This window comes from Thalia democratica, chromosome 8, assembly GCF_965202585.1.
Source record: "Thalia democratica chromosome 8, ktThaDemo2.hap1.1, whole genome shotgun sequence".
Classification (NCBI taxonomy): Eukaryota; Metazoa; Chordata; class Thaliacea; order Salpida; family Salpidae; genus Thalia; species Thalia democratica.
Window position 1 is genome coordinate 27,950,708 of NC_139172.1, and position 23,157 is coordinate 27,973,864.

Consider the following 23,157-nt stretch of genomic DNA (forward strand, 5'->3'; position numbering starts at 1 on the left):
AACTTTAAAAAAATTCAAAACCTAATAAAAATAAATACCTAAAAAATTAAGGCCATAGGGGGGTAGCCATGTTCTTTACAAGTTGATCTTATTTTAAAGGGTTTTTTCTAAGCTTCAAGATTCTTTTTATTGTTTTAAAAATTCAAATAATTTTTTGAGATATGACTAGTCAAAGTTGGGCCGCATAATAGGTTCCCTATGGAAAGGGAAAACTAAAACAGCAAAAAAAGACTATTTTATTTAAAATCTATCTCTTCCTACATTTTTCAAGCAATCTTCTTCAAACTTTCACAGTCTAAACTTTATACAATAACAAAAAAACGTTACTTTTGAATTAAAAAAAAAATTGTCAAAATATTATTTTTTTGAAAAAAAAAACACTTTTTTTTTAATTTTTGTGATAAAATTTTTATTTTTTTTACATTATTAAAATTCTAGAGTAACGTTTTTTCATTTTAATGTAAGGACCATTTCCTGAAAATTTGAAGAAGATTGCTTGAAAAATGAAGAAGGAGATAGATTTTTAGTGAATTTTTAAGTTTCCAAGAAAATTAACCCCAAAAAATTTGTGGTCTATACGTTTGTATTGGAAACTTTTTACAAAAAATAAAATATCTCAAAAGTTAAATGACATTTTTGATATCTATAAAAAAGGCTTGTAGTTTGTATTTAAAGCTTTCATATAAAAGCCAAAGTTATTTTTTGTAAAAAAAAATGTCTGACTCCCCTTATGGCCTTAAATTTATTACAAATAAATTAAAAAAAATTAACACATACAGCACCATTTTCATATACACAATCATTACTCACAATTAAAATTTAACACCATTTCAGTTTTAGTTAGCAAGTCATAAAATGATAATTTTATTTTTTTACTCAAATGACTAATTTTGTTAGGAATTTTATTACCCTGTCTTTTTCAAGTACTAAATACATTTTTTGCTTTTTTAGTATAATTTTTAGTATAATTTTGACTGGCTAAGTTATGTTCTAATTTTCTTCTCGAAGTTTACATGGTAAAAGTATAGTTAGTATAATGTTTCTTAGCTATTAGGCTGATGATTTTATAAATAAATAATTCAAGAATACTAAATGTACAAGCAATAAATTAAAAAGCTTAAAGTTAATTTTATTGTTTTTTTGCTACTAAAATTGCCAAGCTTTGTTTATAAAAGCTTTTTGTAGAAAAACTTACATAAAATTGTCATATATGCTCTTTTTATACCTTATTTTAGAAAAAAAAGTATCAAAGTATTTTATTTGTAATAATCTTTATGCATTGATGTAATCCAACACTGCTTACTCATATAATTGCATAATGTCATAATTGACAATTTTTTTTTATTAGCAAGTACTTAAAATGTTTTCTCCAAGTCATAAAAAAACTTATATTTACTAATATATGTTTAACTCTATATAAACATTTTCTACCAGGTTAGTTAATGATGCAAATTTAAGACTAATGTATTCAACTTTATAATGAATGTATTTATCATGATTATATTGATAAGTTTCAATATTGTTAATATTTTTGTTTATATATTTTGAAATATGATTATTTAATTCTTTTTTATAGATTTTCATAAAATATAAAAAGATTATGATTGTTGTAAAACAATCAATTAAGAAAAGTTTCCAGTTTTTTAAAGTCAAATAAACTTAAAAACTTCCTAGTATTAAACAAGCGTTAACACTCTTTTATATGTGCAGCAAGTGCAACTACTTATATAAACAACCACTAATAAAATTTTCCTTTTTGATATACTGTAACAATTTAGCAATTTGCAATATTTTAACAAGCCTTCCTACGAAAGCTGTTTTGCAGTGAATAATTTAATTTGTTTCCAAGTCATGGTGGATTTACTGGGATTCGAGGATCTGACTAACACTAATAGCACTCCTAAACAAGTTGAAACATTTTCTAATAACTTTTGGGTGAGTTATTCATGAGGCTTAGTGTTTAAATAAAATAAAAAACTTAGTTTATTACATATTGTGCTTGCTACTCTGGAGCAAACACAACAAGTTTTTTTTTAATGACATATATTTTATAATTTTGTAATGAATAAATTATAATGAAGAAATGTATTGAAGAAATTATGAAATTCTTTAATAAACATTTTTCACTATAAATATACTTTCTTAATTTTTGCCCTGTAAACTTTTAATCAGACATAAGATAACATTATTTAAGACTAAAACTGACCATTTTTAATCAGTTATATTATGACCTTAAAAAATAAACTCCTGAAAAATAGTGTAGAAAAATTACATTTATTGTAGTTAATAATTTTATAGGGTGAAAAAGGGCAAGGATTCAGTGTTTTGTCCAATAACCTTAAACACAGCCAAAATTCAATAAAAGTTCTTCAAGAATGCATCAAAGACAGGTTGGTTCAGAATATTAACACTTTTGTTATCTGCCTAAAGATGTTTTTGCCTTGCTTGCAATTAAAAAAAAGTTATAATAAAAATATAAGGTATATGATATGAACATTAAAAGAATTGGTTTAAGGGATAAAATTCTATTAAATAGTTTTCACTATTTAAACAAAAAACTTTAAAAGCAATAAATTAGAGAAATTGTGCTGTAACTATTCACTTTTTTTTTTTTAAATTTAGTGCTAATTTTTTGGTTTAGTTTGAGAAACTTAAGTTTTGATTTTTAGTACATACTGTAACTATAAAGTTAGATTGATATAATAAATACAAAGGAATATAAACTGAATTGAATGTATAATTATTTATTACAATTTTAAAAAATTGTCTCATTTTTTACTTTTGCATACATTTTCAAGTAAGTTTTATCCTGATTAAGAAAAAGTTTTAGTTGTAGTTGTATGACTACATTTTTATTGAAAACTATTTTATTTATTTTTTGTTTTTTATAAGTTATTTAACTTAAAATATTGTCATTTATTTATAGTTATATAATTATTTAAATTAGTTAATAATGTTCTAAATTAACTTGAGTCTTATAGAAATAATTTGCACAAGTTTATTCAAAGTAGTAGATCCTGAAATTACGAAAATAGGTTTGTTAAGGGCATAGGGTGCTAAGGATTATTTTTTACAAAAATTAACATTAGCTTTTATATTATTTGAAGTACAAACTGTTATTAAAATTTAACAGAAAACAAAAAAATAATTAATTTTTGAGATACAATTATTTTTGTAACAAATTTCCAATACAAACTTATGGACTGCAATTTTTCACTGTTAATTAATTAAAATTAAAAGCTAAAAAGCTGTTTTCTCCTTCATTTTCAAGCTGTTGACCTCAAATTTTCAAAAAATGTTTATTGGATTACAAAAAAAATCAGTTCTAACAATTAAAATAAAATTATTACCAAATAAAGAAAAAAAAAGATTATTTTGTTAAGAATAAAAATTACTCAAAACTTAAAAAATACCGACAATAGGATTGTTTATTGTTAAGATTAAACTGAGAAACTTTGAGAGAGATTGCTTATACACCTTGAGAGAAAATGAATTTTTAACAACATTTTCTTTTATTTCCTTCCATAATAATCCTGATGATAACTTTTGACCAATGAAATGACTTTCTTATATATACCTTTTTAACTCTCTCCCATTATATCTCAAAAACTAATTTCAATTACCAGAACTGATTAAAAAAACTGTTATCAAACTTGAAGATCTTTAAAAGAATATCAACTTGTAAAAAATACCTTATTTTCACCCTATTCCTCTAATATAGTAAACTTAAACAGTTTTACAAGTTTTGAATCAAAAAAGTTTTCAAAAAAATATTTTTAAAATTTGTTTAAAATTTGTAATACATTTAGAATATTTTTAAACAGAGTTTTGCTTTTTTATTTTCTCAACATCTAATCTTCATGCTATCAAAAATTACTTTATTTCTAAAAACTTAGTTTTAAAATAAATTAGCAGATTAACTACTAAGATAAAAGTAAACAATTGAAAGATATGTTTTTACATTATGGTTTAAATTAATAGTTTGAAAGTGAGACAAAATCTAGTACATTACTTAAAATTTTTGTATTTCGAAGTTAAATAGTTTTTAGTTGCAATATTTAAAATAACATTAATTGTGTATGCATTCGTAGATACATTTAAGATTATTATTAAGGTGACTTATGACCTGGTTTTGTTTCATATAATAGTTAAACAATCATACTGCAGAATTTTTTTTGTTTAATTTAAAATGTAAACCGGATCTTTACTACTTGTTTTTTTGGAAAGCCTCTATATATCACATTTTTAAACAAATAATATTCCAGAGCAAACACAGAGAACGATTTCGCAAAGAGCCTGACAAAATTGGCAAAAGGTTCAACTCCAACCCACAACCCAACACTAGGGTTTGATTTTTTATTTTATTTATAATGATATGCTTCATACTCAAAATTTTGTGCTTAGTTAGTTAAGGTTATAGAATTAAGTGTTTATCCTGGTTTAGCTTATAGGATTTTTAGTAACTGTTTGATTTTTTAAATTGACCATTTTATATAATTAAGATCTAAATCAGTTTTTGATTATGTTTTTTTTATTTAATTTATATTTTGAGTTTTTAAACAAAAAAAATCTTTTTAAAACTTTTTTAAATTTAATACCCATCATTAAAAGTTTAATACAAGAATTTTTGGTTTGATACTAATAAGCTAACATTAGTTTTAGTTTTGTAAACTATAAAATATAGTAAATAAATTTTTGTTAGTCTATGCTTATCTTTAAAAATATTTCTTTTATATACAGTTTTAACAAAAAGTATTAATAGTCATCAGCACAAAAGTTATATAAGTTAAAAATAAAAGAAACATTATCTCAAATTGTATAAGGTTTTTGTTGACAATACCCTTTTTCAGATCAAATTTTTCCTGAAATATGTAATAAACTTGTTTTTGTTGCTATGATTCTTAATTATGCTGTTTAGTCTAATTATTGTTCGTTTAAATTTGTGCATTTCGAGAAGTGATTTTTTTTTTATTAAATATAAACTGTACTCCTACAAAATGTTTGTTAAAAATGTAAATTTTTTTGATAGTTTTTCCATAAGTTGAACAGCATTTTAGTTTAATAGCAAAAAAATTAGTTCACGTTTTATTTGTTAGTGTTGATATTTTTTTTCAAGTATATTTTCGTTTCACTTATACAAAAAGCATATGTCATAATTTTGTAATAGCTTTGTATCTTATTTAATGTTTTCTTATTTAATTTATAATATCATATTAATCAAAACCTAAATAATATTTGTTGCTGTATTTTATGCAAAACACTACCAATTAATTGAATTTATTTAATGAAATACATTCATTAAAAAAACTTTTAGTTTAGATTAAAAAAATCATTTAGACAAAACGCTATTATTAACCTGGTGTTAAAAAATATTAAGTTATTTAAGTAAACATTTAAAGTTTTTGTTACTAGTTGCAAAAAAAAGTCTTGTATAAGTTTTCTAAATATTTTTGCACTTTTATAAATGTAATATATTTAGAATCAATCTGATTAACAGACCAAAATTAAAATACGACATCAAATTAAGGAAGTTATTAAAGTTTATAAAAGTTTTCGAAATCAGCATTTTTTCAAAAGCTAGTTTTTATCTATTATGCATTTCTCAAGCACACATTATTTAGAGCCTAATGTTTAACCTACTTTGTAATTCCAAAAGTTTTTTATCATAAAACATTTTTTAGACTCTGTTGTTGAAATTCATAATATAATTAGAAATAAATATGCAAGTTCTGTTCAGTGTAAAAATAAAGGTATTAGCTGTCAAGGTCAAACAAAAAGAAAATTTACTCAAAAAATAAATTAAAATAGCATTGTTTTATAAAAAATTTATAAACAAACTAAAATCAGTAAGACAAGTTATTAACATGTAGTTATGACTATTAAATACTAGTTAAAAAGTTTTCAAAACATTATACTACCATTGCCTATGGCCTATTTTGTTAATTTTGTCCCAGATTTTGAAAACTAATAGCTTGTTTTAAAAATTCTTAAATCTTTATTTGCTATCAAGCATGGTAGTTTTAATATAAATTTTAATTCAAATACTTAACAATCAAGTAGTAATCCTTATTTTAAGTTTTATAGGAGTTCAAGTTTGTTCATTAACAAAAAAATAATAAATTTATAACACTGAATTGACTTCGGACTACATATTCATTCAGTTTTTCTCTCTCCTGCTAGAAATCCTGACTTTTTTTTATATGGTTTTAGTTTTACAAACATTTAACTTCAAAGAACTCCATTATTAGCAATGTTCAGCATATTAGAGATATTCAGTTGCAATTAAATTCTTCAAACCTGAATTGTTATAAAAGAAACTCTAACTATTGTTGTTGTACTTGCATAAAAGTGCTTACTTGTAATTGTGTTTAAAAATAAATATCAATACTTCTAATCATATTAATTATTGTAATACATTGTATTTTCGCAGGAGCTTCAGCCCGATGTTCGACATCTTGCGGTCGATGTCGGAGAAGCTGTCCTCGTGCCACATGGACACGGTGACCAAACTGGCCGAAATCAACAAGGAGCTGGGAAAGTACCAGGAGGAGTACAAGGCGAAAACCAAGCAGGTCGGTTTTTGCTTCGGTTATTTTTTAAAATTAGCAAGTGTATGTGGTGTCATGAAATATACCTTGGCTGTTTCGCAGACTTGAGTTTTTATGTTCGATTGTTTAGATTTAAATTTTTCGCTTGCTATTTTTCGGTGTTTAGCTTTTTAATCTGTAGGTATGAAATGTTTTGTTCACTCAGTCGAATGCGCTTTATTCAAAACTTACTAGAAATAAAACCCAGTTCATAAATGAATTGCTTTTCAACTTCTTGTGTACCAAGTTTCTTAATTTTAAGGTACTTAAGTTATAATTTTTTTTCTTTCATAACTTCGTTGTACAACTTAAATTTACATGCGTAAATTTAATTAAAACATAAAAAAAAATTATTTAGAAATGTAAATTTTGATTTTTCCTAAAATATCTGTGATTAATCAAAATACGGTACAAAGGTTTTAATTAACAACGTTGAATTTTCAAACTAAAAATAATCTTAAACGGAAAAAATAAAATTATTTACTTGAACGTTTCTATTTCAACACTGATCAATACAACAAATTTGACGAAACTTTTTCAAGGTACCACTTTAAAAGAAATCAAATTTGCATTGAAAGCTTTGACAAACTGTGACGTCATAATTGAAATTCACATTAAAGCATGCTTTTTTTCAAATTGTGCTTAATTTTTTAAATTTAATTTATTTTTAAGTTTTCAGTTTATGAAGATCTTCATTATTCAAACAAATGTAAAAATAATTTAGTGATAAATAAGAAATATAATCTACAAGTTTAATCTTTAGCTTTGATTTGTCTTAATATTAATTTTAAACTATTATCAATTTTTTATAACAACTCTATTCTAGCTTTAAAGTAAATATTAATAGACAACTTTATTCTAGCTGTAAATGTTCTTTATTTATAACGTCTAATTCACTATACATAATAATTTTCAAACTAAAAACTTATAACAGAATAAACTAAAACATCTGTGTAAGTCAAAAAAGTTTACAAAATTACGCAAAGTTATTGAATACTTCTTAACTATACTTGATTCTTTGAAAACAGTCAAACTTAGTAAGAAATGTGCTTTTAATCATTTTTGTGGTTTAATAGATTCTTTGTATTGCTTCTATTTGTCTTTACAAAAATTTGTCAATAAAATGTTTTTTTATAAAAGTTAAAGTATGACAAAAAAATTATCAAAAGCCATGCAAATTAAGTTTATAGAGTTTGTTTTCTTGTTTAAGGTACACTAAGCAAATAATAAAGATGTGATTTTGTTTAAAAAACGACTTCAATAACGGTGAAATTAGATCTTAAAAATTTGGTATTACCATTAATAGATTATTTTTTTATAGTTATTATTTTGGTTGTTGTGCTAGCTATACCACATTTACATAGTAGCTTTCAAATTACATACTGTAAAAGTATTAATTAGATGTTGTTAGTCAGATAGGTTTTAGTTTATAAGCATGTCTTTTTCTTAACACCTTTAATAATAAATCTTGTGTATAACTTTAGGAATCACAAACTAGATCAATGCTCTTCAACGTCTCTGTTTTTCCTTTTTATTTGATAAACGGACTCATGCTAGAAAATTTTAAATAGTATTTTAAACAGAGTTATGCAAATCAAATATTTTATTCGCGACCGGTTTCGGTGGCAGAAAATTGAGACCTTTTAAAGCAAAAATAAAATATTAAACTGCACATAATAATGTTAATTATCTATAATGTTATTTAAAAACTTATTATTGCGTGAAAGATATAAACAAAAAACTAAAATGTTGCATTTTCTTTTTTAGTTAGGGCAAATAACTATATAAATAGTATTTTATAAATAAAAGTACTGGCAGAAGGTTGTAGCTACCCAATTTGTATTTAAAACAAATAGTTATATTAGTTAATAAACATAGTTAAAAAATATACGTACCTAAAATTTACTAATTTTCCAATGCAAATTTAATATTTAAGGGAACTTCAAATACTTGATAAAAAAAACACTGGCAGAAGGTTATAGCAGCCTGAATTTTATTATTTTCAAATAGTAATTTAAAAAATTCTAAACAAACAATCGCAGATGAAGGAAACGACGTCGGCTACGCAGGAGGCCATCCACCAGGTTCAGCAGGCAACCAATCACGTGATGAAAAGTAAGGAGAAGTACCACAACCAGCGCCACCTGGTGGAGAAAATGAGGCAGGACGAGGGATTCAGCAGCAAGGAAATTGAAAAAGTTTGTACCAAAAAGTTATTACTTGTATAAAATATAAAAGTTGTCAAAAAGCGTAAAGAAAACGCTTTGTTTGAAGATATATGAAATTATTTTTAATAAAATGAAAATCAGTAAATAGAATTTTTTTCTTTAATGCTTAGTTTTTTTTTATAATGTAAATAACTGGATTTTCATACTTATAGTATAAAATATCTAGAAAACTAAAAAGTAATAATAATCAAAGATTACTAATAGTGAAGTATTTGTTAGCTGTTAATTAAAAATAAAGGCTTTATCAATATTTGTTGGTGTTAAATTTCATTTTTTGTATAATTTAAGTTGGTTAAAAATAGTGATGTACCGGACCCGGACTTTTTTTCAAATAAGAATCCGGCCAGAACCGGATCCGGACTTTTTTTTCAAATAAGAATCCGGCGGAACCGGATCCGGACTTTTTTTTCAAATTAGAATTCGGCCGGAACCGGATCCGGACTTTTTTTTCAAATTAGAATCTGGCCGGATCCGGATATCAGACAAAAATAGCAATATCCGGCCGGACCCGGATAGTGAGTCCGGTACATCACAAGTATAAACTAGCCTGAGTCAGAATGAGGTTTTTAAAAACTGAATAAAAAGAACTTTAATCTAATAATAAGTAGAACAGCTAGTCACAAGGTTTACAAATTTAGGTGTTATTTAAAATTAAAAATCTGAAATCAAGTTCTTGAACATAATACACTAGAAAATTACAAAATATTGAAAACTGGATCAGCTCAAACTCATTCAAAATCTAAAAGAAAACTAGCCTGAGTTGTTATAAAAAACTAAACTAGCCTGAGGCAGTCCACGATTTTCTAAAATCCCAAAAATTTTTAAACTAGCAGGGTTGCCAATGTTTAAGTCAATAAAACTAGCTAGAGTGAGTATAAACAAGCCTGAGTCAGAATGAGGTTTTTAAAAACTGAAAAAACTATTTTATTCTAATAATCAGTAGAACAGCTAGCAAAGGTTGACAATTTGAAAGTAAAGTTGTGGACTGATTGTGGTACACTTAACTTATTAGTACTACCCATCATAATTAAATCCTACCTTATTTAATTAATATCTAACAAATACTAAATTCTAACTGAGACTACTTTCTATAATCAGACATGACAGTTTTGAGTGATGAATCTTTTATATAAAACACAACAAGAAATACTAGCATATACAAAATTATTAATTACTTTGGTAACACTTTAAAAACTGGAAGCTATTTAAATCTATATCAAAAGACTTAAAACAATAAACTAAAAATTAAATAAAACTTTTAGTAAACAAGAAACTGTAAAATTTTTAATAAACTATAAACTTGGCTTAAATATTTAAACAATTAAACACCAGTTGAAATATTCACTTTTAAAACAAAACACTACTTATAATAAGCATTCACAAAAAAAGTTCAAGATATTTTGTTGCTTTAAGCTGCACACCAAACTAGCTAACTGCTTACATATAAATTTCTTGTCATTTTCTGATGTTTTGTTGCATCAGTATTTACTTTGAAACATTTCGTCATATGATTCTCATTGGCTAGTACATTCAACCGTATTTATGCTAAATATTCCCTGAGCTCAACTTTAAACAATAAATAATGCAAGTATTCACTCCAAAATTTTCAATTTTACAACATATGTAAAGAGTTGCATTTCTGAAATGTTTATTTCATAGTTTAAATGTAAACAAATGTAAATTAGTCACGTGTAAAAATGAGCAAATCACGGTAGGTGTTTCATTTTAACTGACGAAAATGACTCTTATTAATTTACACAGGATTTGTTTTTGAATAAAATACATTTCAGTATGCGTTTCAGATCCGGCCTGACCCTGATCCGGACTTTTTTTCAATAGAATCCGGCCGGAACCAGATCCGGACTTTTGTTTTCAAATTAGATTCCGGCCGGAACCGGATCCGGACTTTTTTTTCAAATTAGAATCCGGCCGGATCCGGATATCAGACAAAAATGGCAATATCCGGCCGGACCCGGATAGTGAGTCCGGTACATCACTAGTTAAAAACTACTAACAAAAGAATTTGTTAGATTTAATTTTTATTATGTAAGTGATAATAAAATTAAAATTATGCCTATTCTTTGTGCTTATTAGTTTCAAAATTATTACAAGAATAAATTGTTCACATATAAAGTTGCTTAATGAAATATTAACCAAGAAAACCCAATTTATCGGTTAATATAAACAAGTTTGGCATTATTACAACAAATCAAATTTAATTAAAAAGTTTAAACATAACTGACTCATTTTTCGAAAAAATTACTAAAATTACTCTACAATATTCATAGTTTTTAGCAATGTTATTCTGAAGAGAGCTAAACGAAATTAATAAATAAACTTTTTTCGAAAAATGAGTCAGTTATGTTTAAACTTTTTAATTAAAACCAGTACCAAAACCAAACTATTCAAATCAAATTTAATACATAAACTTTCAGACCTTGTATGTTAATTTTATAATTTTGATTATATTATACTGTATTTACACTTCTTATTAACAGTTTTACGACAAATTTATCAATGAAGTTTTTATTGAAATTTTTCCCAAGGTGGAAAGCAAAATAAAGAAGCTAGAGGACGACTACCGGGCCAACATAGAGAAGCACAAGAAACACCGAATCAACTACGAATCGAAGATGACCCACAGTTGCGATGTTAGTATGAGTTTTAATAAGTTTGCATTTATTGTGATGAATATGTCTGTAAGTTTGTAAACTGGTGTCAATGATGACTCACAACAGTCGTTCAAGCTTGCAAAGTTGCTTTAGTATTTTTACAATAATTTTAGTAAAGCTCTTTTTTTTTGTGTGTATGTCTGCTGTTTATAACCACGAAAAATTGCAGAAATTTCAAGAAGTCGAAGAGTTCCACTTGGAAAAGATGAAGAAAATTTTAGACAAGTACGTTCTGTCCTTTGAAAATGCCAGCATCTTAATAAGCCAAGTAGGTTTAGTTTACAGCTAAATTTGTTGTCTTTTTTTGGTTAATGTATCAGTTGCCATAATTAGTTATTCCTTTTTTATCTACCGTCCAAAAAGTAATAAAGTTAGTGCTAAGAAAAATACATTTTTATATATTATAACATTTTAAAGATTTTGATTTGTAAGTATTTTACATAATTTGTTTTTAAGCTTTGAATTAAAATCTTTCTTGGGTCTTGATTTTGTTATGTACTTTAAAGTTTACAACAACAAAAGATCTTTGAAATATTATCAACTAGCTTTGGTTTTTAAAGCTTTCAGTTTTTTTAAGACTAATGATACATATTCTTTCGGCATAAGTAGCTCAAAACAAATTATGAGTTTAAAAAACTCTTTAGTTTGAACTTATTAGTTTAGTACAAGATCATAACATTTGTGTTCTCAGGTTCACAGAGAAATTCGCAGTAAAGTTGAGGAGAATAGCACTGCTGAGTTGATCAACAAGTACTGCAAATCAAAAGCCACCGGAATAAAGAGACCTCGTAAGTTTGTGTTATTAATTCAATCATATTAAAAAAGTCTCGATTACCGAGTAAAATGCTTTGAAAATAAATAACAACTCTCGTAGTAGTTATTTGATAATAGGTTATTAATTACAGCAATGAATTGTGAATTTTTTGTTTGATATGTAGTTTTAATTTTAGCTAATAAAGAAAAACTTAGTTAGCACATTTTGAAACATCGGTGATGTTTGACAAATGTGACAAAGGACATGAATAACTTTCATTTGCTATAAAATGTTTTAAAACTTAAGTTTTGTTAGCTTTTAAAATCCTTGCATTAATACAAAGCTATGTTATTTTTAATTGTTGTGCTAACGTAGAAAGTCTAAATACTTCATTTGTGAAAGGCTATTTTAAAAAATAGTGATGCACTTTGATAATAAAATAGTATAAATCACGATAAAGTTTAAAAAAGTAGTTTGTTTTATAAACTCTAGTTAATTTATGTTAGTTTAATGGAAGTATAGCTGTTGTCAAATAAGCTGTTGCTTAAATCAAAAGTAATTATAAAAATATGATGATCAAAATATTTATACAACGTCTTTTTCTACTGGCAATATTAAAAGTTAATAACTTAAAGCTAGTTGTATAACTAAAAATCTTAAACGTAAAAACTTAAGATTTTAATAAAAAAAAGAGTTTATGTACAGCACAAATTATGTAGATTATATAAAATTATCCACCCATATAATCTTTTTTTTTACAATTTTTAAATATTAAACCTACAAACCAATGAGTAGCTTAAATGTATATATTTTAAACAAAAAAAAAAGCGTAAGACTTATAAATAAAACCCAGGAATTAAAAAAAAAGATAATTTATTATAATAGAAAACATAATAAAAATAACAACACTAAGTTAATAGAAAAAATAACTTATCACAATAAATTTTTTTATAGATTAAAAAAAAAATCTTTAAATAAAATCCAATAAACGTAAGTCAAGTTAATCAAACACATAAAAAATTTCTATTTAAACCAAACAAAAAAAAAACAGAAAGTACTAGAAACAGTTTTATATACTATTTTAATAAACAAAAATTATATTACTTGACAAAAAAAAAAATAAATTCTCTTATTTCAGCATGATTGTAATTATTAAACCAATAGTTTTTTTGTCATGACTTAATAATGCGACTTTTTTGCTCATTTTTTTTCAAAAGCGTTCGACGAAAGTCTAGCGCCTTTTTTTACCCAATTTTTTTAATAAAAGTAAATACCAATATATTTATCTATGATAATTTAATTAAAACATTTCAGCGCCGCTTCTCTTTGAGGACTACAAACCAAAAAGGGCGACACCTAACGGCAGCAACCCGGCCAACACCCTGGCCACCAGCATACTCGTTCCCATAGAAACCGCCCCTTCGGCCGCCCAGCAACAGAACGGGCACCAGTCGCAGGGTGGCGGCAGCAAGCTGGGGTTGGGGAGCAGGCTGCCGTTCATCAGGGCGAAGAAGGAGAAGGGGAGCAAGGGACGGGGAAGCACCAGCAGCAAAACTTCGCAGAACGACCACAAGGAAGCCGTTTCGGGGTGAGAAAAAAATATCAGTTTGAAAGTTTTGTTTATATTTCTTTTAATTAAAAACCATTATCAAAAAGAAATATTTAGAAATTTTCTTAAACATTTGTTTGAGTTTGTTGAAGGCTAAGTTGTATGTACGTTTCGGGATGAGAAAATTGTTTGAGTGAAATTTCACTTTTACCTTTGAAAATTTAGCAAGACGAGAGTTGTGGTGTTAAGAAATTAATGTTTTTCGTCAACTGCTTTTGAGATATTTTTAAAATTGAAGTATAAGTTTAATGTTCAGCTTGAGAATTTTACAAGTATTTAAATAAATTTATTGTTATAAATTTAATATTAAGAAGTTATCTTTCTAATTAAGATACTTTTATTTGTCTGTAGAGACTAAAGAAGTTTTTTTAATATGTTAACTGCTTTGAGAGTTTCTAAATTTTAAATTTGATAAAACTATAATATTGTATCATTTTTTTTTACTTTTCAATTTAAAGAGGTAGGCTTTTCTAATGATCTATAAAATTTTTTAAGAGTTATAATTTTGATACCATTTTTTATGTATCTAAAAAGAGAGTTCTTTTATTATTATTTATAAACACTAACTTATACAAATATGCTACTAAAAAGCTTGCAATTTAAATTGTTTACAAAAAGTTTCATGGTTTCTAAAAACAAAAGTATATAACTTAGTGTAACTTATTTTTAATGTAAAAAGTTTAGGCTGAGATGCTTCAATAGTTTTGTTAAATTGTTTTTAAGACATGAAAGAGAAAATGTTTTAACAACCTGAGTTGTAATTTTACTTAGCCAAACAGAAAAAACTGAATTCATATAATAAGCTTATTTGTAGTACTAGAAATTTAGATAAGTTTGGTGTGAATAAAAATAATTAATGAACAATCAGTGAAAAATCATGTTGACAAATCAGATATATTCGATTTTTTATTTTACACTTTAATTATTTTATTAACTATTACGTACGTTTTTTTTTATACTGATAATTTTTTACACAGTGGTTCTCCTGAAAAAGATGCCCAAAGCTTGGTTAGTGGTTTTTATTTTTCTAACAAACATGTTAAATAATTTAAATATTTTTTTGTGTAAATTGTAAAACTATCTTGTATTTGTACATTGCGTTAAAGTCCAAATCTTCACATTTATATTTAAAAAATGTTACTTAATTAATAAAAATATTTTTTCTAGAATGTCGACGAAGAAGGGTACACTATCAGACCAGATCTAAAAGTAGTTTTTTTTTACAATTAAGTTTCGTAATTCTTGAATTTTAAGATTTTTTAACTCATATAAATGACCCATTAATATCTTTAACAATACTGAATGCGTGTTAAGTTTGAATATGTTATTTGTACAACACGATTTTCATTTCGGTAGACAAGTTGCGTTTTATTTTTGGACAATTATGACTAATTGCACAACAAGTATGACACATTTACAGTAATAACTTATGACATTTTTTGTTTAAACATTTTTTTGTCTACAAAACTCATAACTTTAGAAATTTTACGTTTTTGGTTATATTGTGTTTTTGTATATTGTATCTTCAAGCGTTTATTATTTATTTTACGGCGTTTATTTACAAGCTAAACTAAAAAGTAAAAATAAAATGTAGAAAAATTATATTTTGTACTTGTTCACGCACATTTAACAGTTAACCTACTTAACCTTTTCCGCCCAAGTGTTTCAGTAACTATTAACTCGACAATTTACAAATTCGCGATTCACAACATTCGCGCTTACAACAGAGCGATCAGGCCAAGGCGGCTTCCGAGAAATCTTGGAAGTACGAAAGCTCCGACGACTCTTCGGATTCCGATGATGACGTCATAAGCAGGAAGATACACGTCAAAATTCGCCCGAAAGACGAGGTTATAATAGTTCATGTTTAAAGTTCAGATAAAACTTAACTAAAATAGTTTTGTGAATTTACGATGAGTAAAATGCTAGATAGCTTCAATCTTCTTTACATAAAAAGTTTGTGCACAGGTAAACAATAAGAAAGTGAAATTGTTTAAAAACTACATTTAAATAAACAGATAAATAAACAATGTTTTGATAGTTTAGTTGTATTAGGTAAGCAATAGTTGAATGTTACTTATCAAACCAGTTTTATTATTTTTTATAAGTCTAATTAATTAAAGTTAATTAGTCCAAATTTTGGCTTTGCTGTTTGCTATTTTTAGATTTTAAAGCTAAAATAACATTGAAAGCTATAGTTTTTGAGTTTGGTAGGTATTAAAAAACAGAAGAAAATTAAGGGCATAGGGGGGTTAACACATTTTTTTTGAGATTTGATCTTATTTTACATAGGTTTTACTAAGCTACAAGATGCTTTTTACAGATTTTAAAAATTCAAAATATTTTTTGAGATACAGCCGGTCAAAGTCAGAGGCAACAATAGGCTCCTTATAGGAAGCGCAAACTAAAACGGCAAAAATAGACTTTTTCACTAAAAATCTACCTTCTCCTACGTTTTTTGAGATAACTACCTCAAACTTTCAGGAAGTATTTCTTGCAATATTTAGAAAATTCTGTCGGAACAAAATTTAAAAAAATTAAAAAATAAAAACTTTATAACAAAAAAAAACAAAAAGAACTGTTTTTTTTTGTTTATTTTTAATATAAAATTTTAATTCTTTCTGACAGAATTTTCTAAATATTGCAAGAAATACTTCCTGAAAGTTTGAGGTAGTTATCTCAAAAAACGTAGGAGAAGGTAGATTTTTAGTGAAATAGTCTATTTTTGCCGTTTAGTTTGCGCTTCCTATAAGGAACCTATTGTTGCCTCTGACTTTGACCGCCTATATCTCAAAAAATATTTTTAACTTTTTAAATCTGTAAAAAGCATTTTGTAGCTTAGTAAAAATCATATAAACTAAGATTAAATTTAAAAAAAAGGTGTTTACCCCCCTCCCCCCTATGCCCTTAAATTAACATCATTAAAGAGCAGTACTTAGAATTTTGACAGGTTAAAAAAAAATATTAAATTAATGCCTTGAGTCTCAAACTTTTAGTATTGTTTAGTGAAAAAACTTAGTTGTAGATGCAAAATTCAAATTCAAAACTTTGTATTGTAAATTGTGTTAAATATTGAACACAAAGTTAAATAAAAATTTAATTAAATCAAGTTTTTATTTTATTTATAAGAATAATGTATGCATTTAAAGTTAAAGCTAATTTTTTTTAAACTTTAAAGCTCTTTTTATTAGATTAACTAAAACTATTTGTTCTCACACAAATGTGAGACAAACTTTCTAGCAGTATTTATAATTGAAATAACACAAATTTTAAGTTTTTTTGTATAAGCAATTTAAACTGTACTGAATTTTTTTCTAGTTAATATACTAATACAACGTATTTTTATCTTAAACTATTTTTGTTATTTTTACTAAATAGTTTACTTGTTTAAGAAAACTTACTATCTAAAAATTTATTTTAACAAACAGATAAAGTTTAGGCTTACTTTAACTTAATCTAGTGCATAGTTTTAACTACGTGTATGTAAAACGGCTACTAACCTTGCAGAAAATCTTTTTTTTTGCCCATTTAAATTGAAAATTAATTGCTTCTCTAACACGCAATAAACAGTTTAAACAGAACGTTTTTTAAAGTGCAATTTTTTTTATTGAACTTCAATGGTGCGAAATGCTCAACAGTTGAATAGTTATATCAAATTTTTAAACAATTATTTTGAGATATATCTACTGCATATACAGTAAGTGGTTTTTTATTGTGCTGTGAATGAATAGAGGTTTACAACCCGTGACGCGTGTATAAATTTATTGACTAGATAAATGTTTTTTTGAGTTATATATTGCTTTATAGCTATTTAAGTATTCTTCTATTTTTCAAAACACCTAGAAAAACTGTTATCATAGTGTTTAAGACGGAATCTCATCATTGAAAAAATTTTCACTTGGTGCATCGGATTTATATTTACAATAAATTTTTAACTATCTATAATTTCAAAAGATGCTTAGTTAAAATGTATACTTATCGATAATACACTCTAACTACTTATAAAAAGTATACAAAATTAATTTTCATGTTTTACTTCTAATTAAATTTTTTTTTTTTGTAAAGGCAATACAAGCTGAATAAATTAATTTTCTTTCTATTCAGTATTTATTAAAGTTAATCAAGTATTTTTTTATACATTTCAGGCAATTCCAACCGACAACAATTTGGACGCATTGAATTCAATTAAAAACAAATTGACTCTATTGCCCGCTCCCAACCCATCTGTAAGTTGATATCAAAATATTTTAATTATAAGTATTAATAGTTAACATGGAAAGTATGCCTTATTGCAGTTTCAAATAATAAGTATCTACATAACAAGAACATGTTTTTATTGTCGACAATCTTTTTTTTAACTTGATTTTTTAAAGCTACCAGCTGAAGCACCCGTGATCAAATTGAATTAAAGTATACTTTTTTTTAATAAATTTTGCGTTTAAAAAGTATGTTTTCGTATTTGAATCATTCAGAAATTATTGTTTACAAATACTTTATTTTTTATTTTAAACCACATGAGTCGTTTTGCGTAAGCAAGTGTCATGTGTAGCTGATTTAATACATCAAAAAGATTTAAAATATATTAAAATTAATGGAATAGACAATAAACTAGATTCGGTGGAAATTTTTTCAATTGTATTAATTTTACCGCTTAAAAAGTTTTACTTGATCGTTTTTTACTGTTTTTTATTAATATTTTCAATATAAGTGTAAAGTAACTTTTTGTGCCTTTTATTTTTAACAAATAATCTGCATACACTTTAGTTAGTTTATATCTACACATTTTTTGAACCTCACTAGCTTAAGCCTTATTTAGTATGACTTTTTAGCAGTTTAAATTTTGTGCATAGTTTTAAAAACATTTTTTTCTGAGAACGGAGGTTTTATAATTTGAAAATATTTACTTTTAATGCATCAATTCAAATTATGTGGACAATTTAGAAAACTCTAGTTGTTCTGTATAGCCTACCGGTGAGATTCTATCTATTATCAGTGTTGTATTTGTGTGGTAACATGTAATTTTATATTAGCTGTGTTTTTTACCGAATCAAAGTTAACTTTTCAAACTAAATTTTGACTTAGTTTTTATAATTTAAAAACTATTTTACTAAATTTTTTTTAATCAGTTTGTGTTTTTAAAACAAGTTGCATGAGTTTTTAATGTTTAACTGCTGATCAACTAAAAAATTGATTGACACATATTTGATTTAAACTTTTTAATTGCACAGCATATGATTGTGTTAAATGACTTACATAAACTTATTTACTATTGTTTTATTACTAAAAGTTTACGTATTAAAAACTTAATTTTTTTACACAGAACACGAAAAAATCACGTGAGTTTTGTTTTTTAGTATGTTAAAGTTATTTTTTAAATTTCAATATTTTTTTCAAGAACTTTAAGAAAAATTTATTAATAAAAATAAGTATATTGAGGCTTTTAAAGTAAAGTACAATATGAGTTTAATTTTAAATACCCAAAACAGACATTTATTTAATTTTTCAATAACATTTTTAACTGTACATCACGGTCAGAAATCCACTCACAATACCGACAACCAGTGAAGTCATAAAAATAAAACACACTGTTCTCGCAAGGTTGAAATTGGCGCGAAATCATGTGTTTAACTTTCAAATAAAAAGTAAACGTAAGGTTTACAAGTGACTACTCAAATACGATCTCAGCATTCTTGCGGGTTGATAAAAAAATATTGCAGCTTATTTGCATGTTACAACATGTTAAAGCTGTTATTTTTCGGGCGAACTGCATCATTACGTCACAACGGCCAAATGTTGCAGACAGGGTTTCACCTACACATCGAAATAATAAATGAGTATAAAATGCTTCAGTGGAATGTTGTTGTTTGTAGTGCAGCAACTTTCTGTGCGCGAGCTTCCAATTTCTCATTACGTGTTGTGCAAACACACTAGGGAGTTTTTGTTCAGTTTTTTGTTTGTTTTTTTTTTGGGAGCCTTTGCGAAAAATTAATGACGCCTTTTTTCTTCGTTGTTAAAACTTAACGTCGGAAAAAGTAAACCATGTATTTATAACTTATTATAACATAAGCATTTTTACATATACAACTAATAAATATTTTTTTCGGCAAAGTTAGCTTAGTTTATCAAGTTCTTAAATCTTAATATTGTAAAATATTATTAAACTTGTACACTATATTTTCATGCTATTTATACATATTAAAAAATAAATATTATCACTAAATGTATTTTTATACCGAAACGTTTTGTTAATTTTAAATCTGAATTTTTTTTTTGTGGAAAGTACAATAAACAAAATGTAGCAAAAGTACATCATAGTTTGCAAAACAATATGCTATTATTGTAATAAAAAAACACCTGTAAAATTGCATTTTCTATCGATCAGTAACAGCTCACCAAGTTATAGATCATATTTTTATATATTTATTTAGAGTAAAACATTCATGTCATTCATTCAACATTTCAATGCATCTCAGTCGCACAAATGCTTTCTTTTTCACCAAACCATAAAAATTCAACGTTTGTGTTCAATTAGCAAATTTTACTCGGCCCGATCGCTAAACTTAATTTTCTCATTTTGTTTGTTTGACAATTTGCACGCAAAATAATTCGCAAAGTCATTATCGGAACTTCGTTGTTTTTTGAACTTGAGAAACAACAGGTAACTTAATTAAGTATGCTTTTTATAAATACAGCAGTTCCTACGCTAAGAATAAACTTTCCTTAAAGAGAAACATTAAAATGAGATTTGTGGTAGTTAAGCTTTTAAGGGTGTAGAAGGTATTATTGCGGCCCGAGTTAATTCTGATTGTTTGCCTGCATTTATTTTAATGATAATACTTATAAATGTTGATTTTTGCCTTTCAACACGATGGTTCATTAACACTCACTGTAATAAGTCATATAAAGTAAAACTGTAAGCGTACCTTACACAAGAAGTAGATGCTAACAAAAACTAGACGTGCTAAAAAACGCACAAATTATAAAACGGTAAGATAAGTTAAAGATAACTAACAGCATACTTTTTTTCCCTAAAAATGTCTCGATGCTTACACTTTTGACAATAAAACTGGTTTTCAAACTGTTCCGGTTACAACTGAGAGCTTTTATAAATTTGTGCTTTCCAAAAGTTAATGTCTATTTTAAACAGAAGTAAAAGTATTACTCCTTTTTGGGTACAGACTTGTTTGTTGTTTTAATGATAAGTTAAAGGCGTTTATTTTTGCATATAAAGTTTTACAACAAAAAGTAAACTATATTTTAAAAGAATCTTTTTATTTACCTTTTCGTAAACCTTTTTAATTGTTAATAAAATATAATACTTTATTACAACGTGCTTCCTGCACTACATGTTCAATTTCATTTTGGTTAAAATAAAAGCTGTCGTTTTATACATTAATTTAATTTATCACAAGTTCGTTGCTATTTTGTAGTTTTACTAAAGAAACTAATTTGGTTATATTAATGTACTGCGTAGAATCATCAATAGCTTACACATATCTAAGTTGTAGTTTTATGATCCGACTTAAAGTTAAAAAATCAGTTTACCGTTGTTTTATTTAAAAGTTTTTTTATAATGTGTAAAGTTTTAGTTCGTTAAACTAATTCCTTAGAATATATATTCATAATATTTATTTTTGAATTTATATTACTAAATTACATTAAATACATATAAATATTTTAGCAAAACTTATGTACTATTTCATTAACAAAAAATTCTTATAACTGTAGAAGGTAGAAAAATCGTTCATGTTTTGCCACTAGTTTCTATTTTAATTTCCTAAGTTCAAATAAACCCTAACTAAAATTAGCTAAGCACTAGAATAAGCACGTGATTTGTTTTTTATCATATACCAATTAGCTTCAGACACGTTTATTTTAATTAATTCAGTACATCTTTAATTTTGTTTACAATTTATTGTTAAATCAAAGCAAGCAACTTCGCCAAAAACTCCCCGACAATATCTAATTCCTCGCCAAAACACTACGATTTTCCGTCGCTCGAAGCAGAATTCCCCGAAACTCTCAAAAATTCCCCGAGTCCCGCCGGTTGGGACGAGCCGTGGTCTTCTCCGATTAAGGAGCCCGAAAATTCCCCTAAGCAGCAACAAGCGGGTTTCGACAACTCGTTCGTCACCGAGGCGGATAATCAGGCCGGTAAACCGAGGCAGGGAAGCAGCAGCTCTCTGAGGCGAAGCAACGCGTTCCTCTTAAGCCGGAGGCGGCGCAAAAAGCTCTCCAACTCGACGTCGCTCCCCGAAAGTATTGAAAGCGGGGGATCCCCTCAGCGAGAAGAACAAAAAGCCCCGGAGGCGAAACCGAGGAGGTCGCTGAAGCGGAGGCCGAGTTCTTTGCAGGTGTCGAGGGCCAGAAGTCAGTTGAAAATATCAGGAATGCTGAAATACTTGATCTGAAAAATCACCATGATCACGTGACTTGATAAGTGTGTGGTGTGTAGATTAACTGCCAGCCTGATTAGTTTTGATTGGATGAAAACTTTTTTTTCTTTCCGGTAGCTGTCACCTCTGACCGGTTAAGGCGCTTTTTGTGAGCGCCTTACATCGGAAGGAGGTTTTAGCTGAATAAGTTTTTGAGGCTCCTGTGTAGTTCTAATCAGATCTTTTATTTTTTCTGATCAGTATAACACGTTTTAAATAATTTTTTTTTTCAATACTGACTAAATGGGAATTTTGTTTTATATTATACTGTACGTAGTTGTATGAAAGCATGGTATAAAGTTTTTTAATTGTTTTTTCAAATGTAATTGATCAGTTTATTAATAAAAATTTTTGTACTAAAACGTTATATTAAAATAAAGTTTTTTTTTTAAACTCACCATGTTTGGTAAAATTTTTATTTCAGTATTAATATAACAATTTTTTGGTGCACATTATGTTTTCTAGTAAAGTGTTTTTGTTTTTAGAAGCATGTAACCTAAACATTTTTGTTTTATAACTTCTTCCTGAATTAAATAAAATATTTAAATTAAATAAAGCGGCCCATCATAACGTATCAATGTCATCACCGTGCGTTTTCTTATTGTTTTTTAATTTTTTTCTGTATAGTTGGCCTTATTGGGTTGTAGTTACTCATTACTGTGTTAACTTAGTCATCTCAATTACCAGTACTTAGGAAGTGTTTTTAAAGTAAATCATATATTATAAAACATAAACTTTGATCAAGTTAATCAAAAAAATATATGTACATTTTTTTATAGATATTTTTTTCTTAGTTTGGTTGTAACTTTTCCAGCTAATATTATACAAGTTTTATTTTTATAATTCCAATGTTTAAACAACTATTGGTTACT

General features: G+C 26.4%; 1 protein-coding gene across 2 annotated transcripts in view; it reads left to right on the top strand.

Moving 5' to 3' along the window:
- Positions 1-1,804: 1,804 nt before the first annotated feature.
- Positions 1,805-23,157, top strand: part of LOC145842005 (F-BAR domain only protein 2-like) — a 32,755-nt gene continuing 11,402 nt past the window's right edge. The window contains exons 1-15 of one of the 2 annotated variants that reach the window (XM_082949345.1): positions 1,805-1,935; positions 2,299-2,390; positions 4,266-4,346; positions 6,431-6,572; positions 8,630-8,785; positions 11,362-11,466; positions 11,657-11,755; positions 12,179-12,275; positions 13,556-13,829; positions 14,828-14,858; positions 15,018-15,059; positions 15,578-15,700; positions 17,996-18,076; positions 19,171-19,186; positions 21,780-22,220. In XM_082949345.1, the coding sequence (XP_082805471.1) occupies positions 1,852-1,935; positions 2,299-2,390; positions 4,266-4,346; positions 6,431-6,572; positions 8,630-8,785; positions 11,362-11,466; positions 11,657-11,755; positions 12,179-12,275; positions 13,556-13,829; positions 14,828-14,858; positions 15,018-15,059; positions 15,578-15,700; positions 17,996-18,076; positions 19,171-19,186; positions 21,780-22,220 (1,864 nt within the window). In that variant the 5' untranslated portion in view covers positions 1,805-1,851. The remainder of the gene's footprint in view (positions 1,936-2,298; positions 2,391-4,265; positions 4,347-6,430; positions 6,573-8,629; positions 8,786-11,361; positions 11,467-11,656; positions 11,756-12,178; positions 12,276-13,555; positions 13,830-14,827; positions 14,859-15,017; positions 15,060-15,577; positions 15,701-17,995; positions 18,077-19,170; positions 19,187-21,779; positions 22,221-23,157) is intronic. The other variant, XM_082949346.1, reaches the window with a different exon arrangement.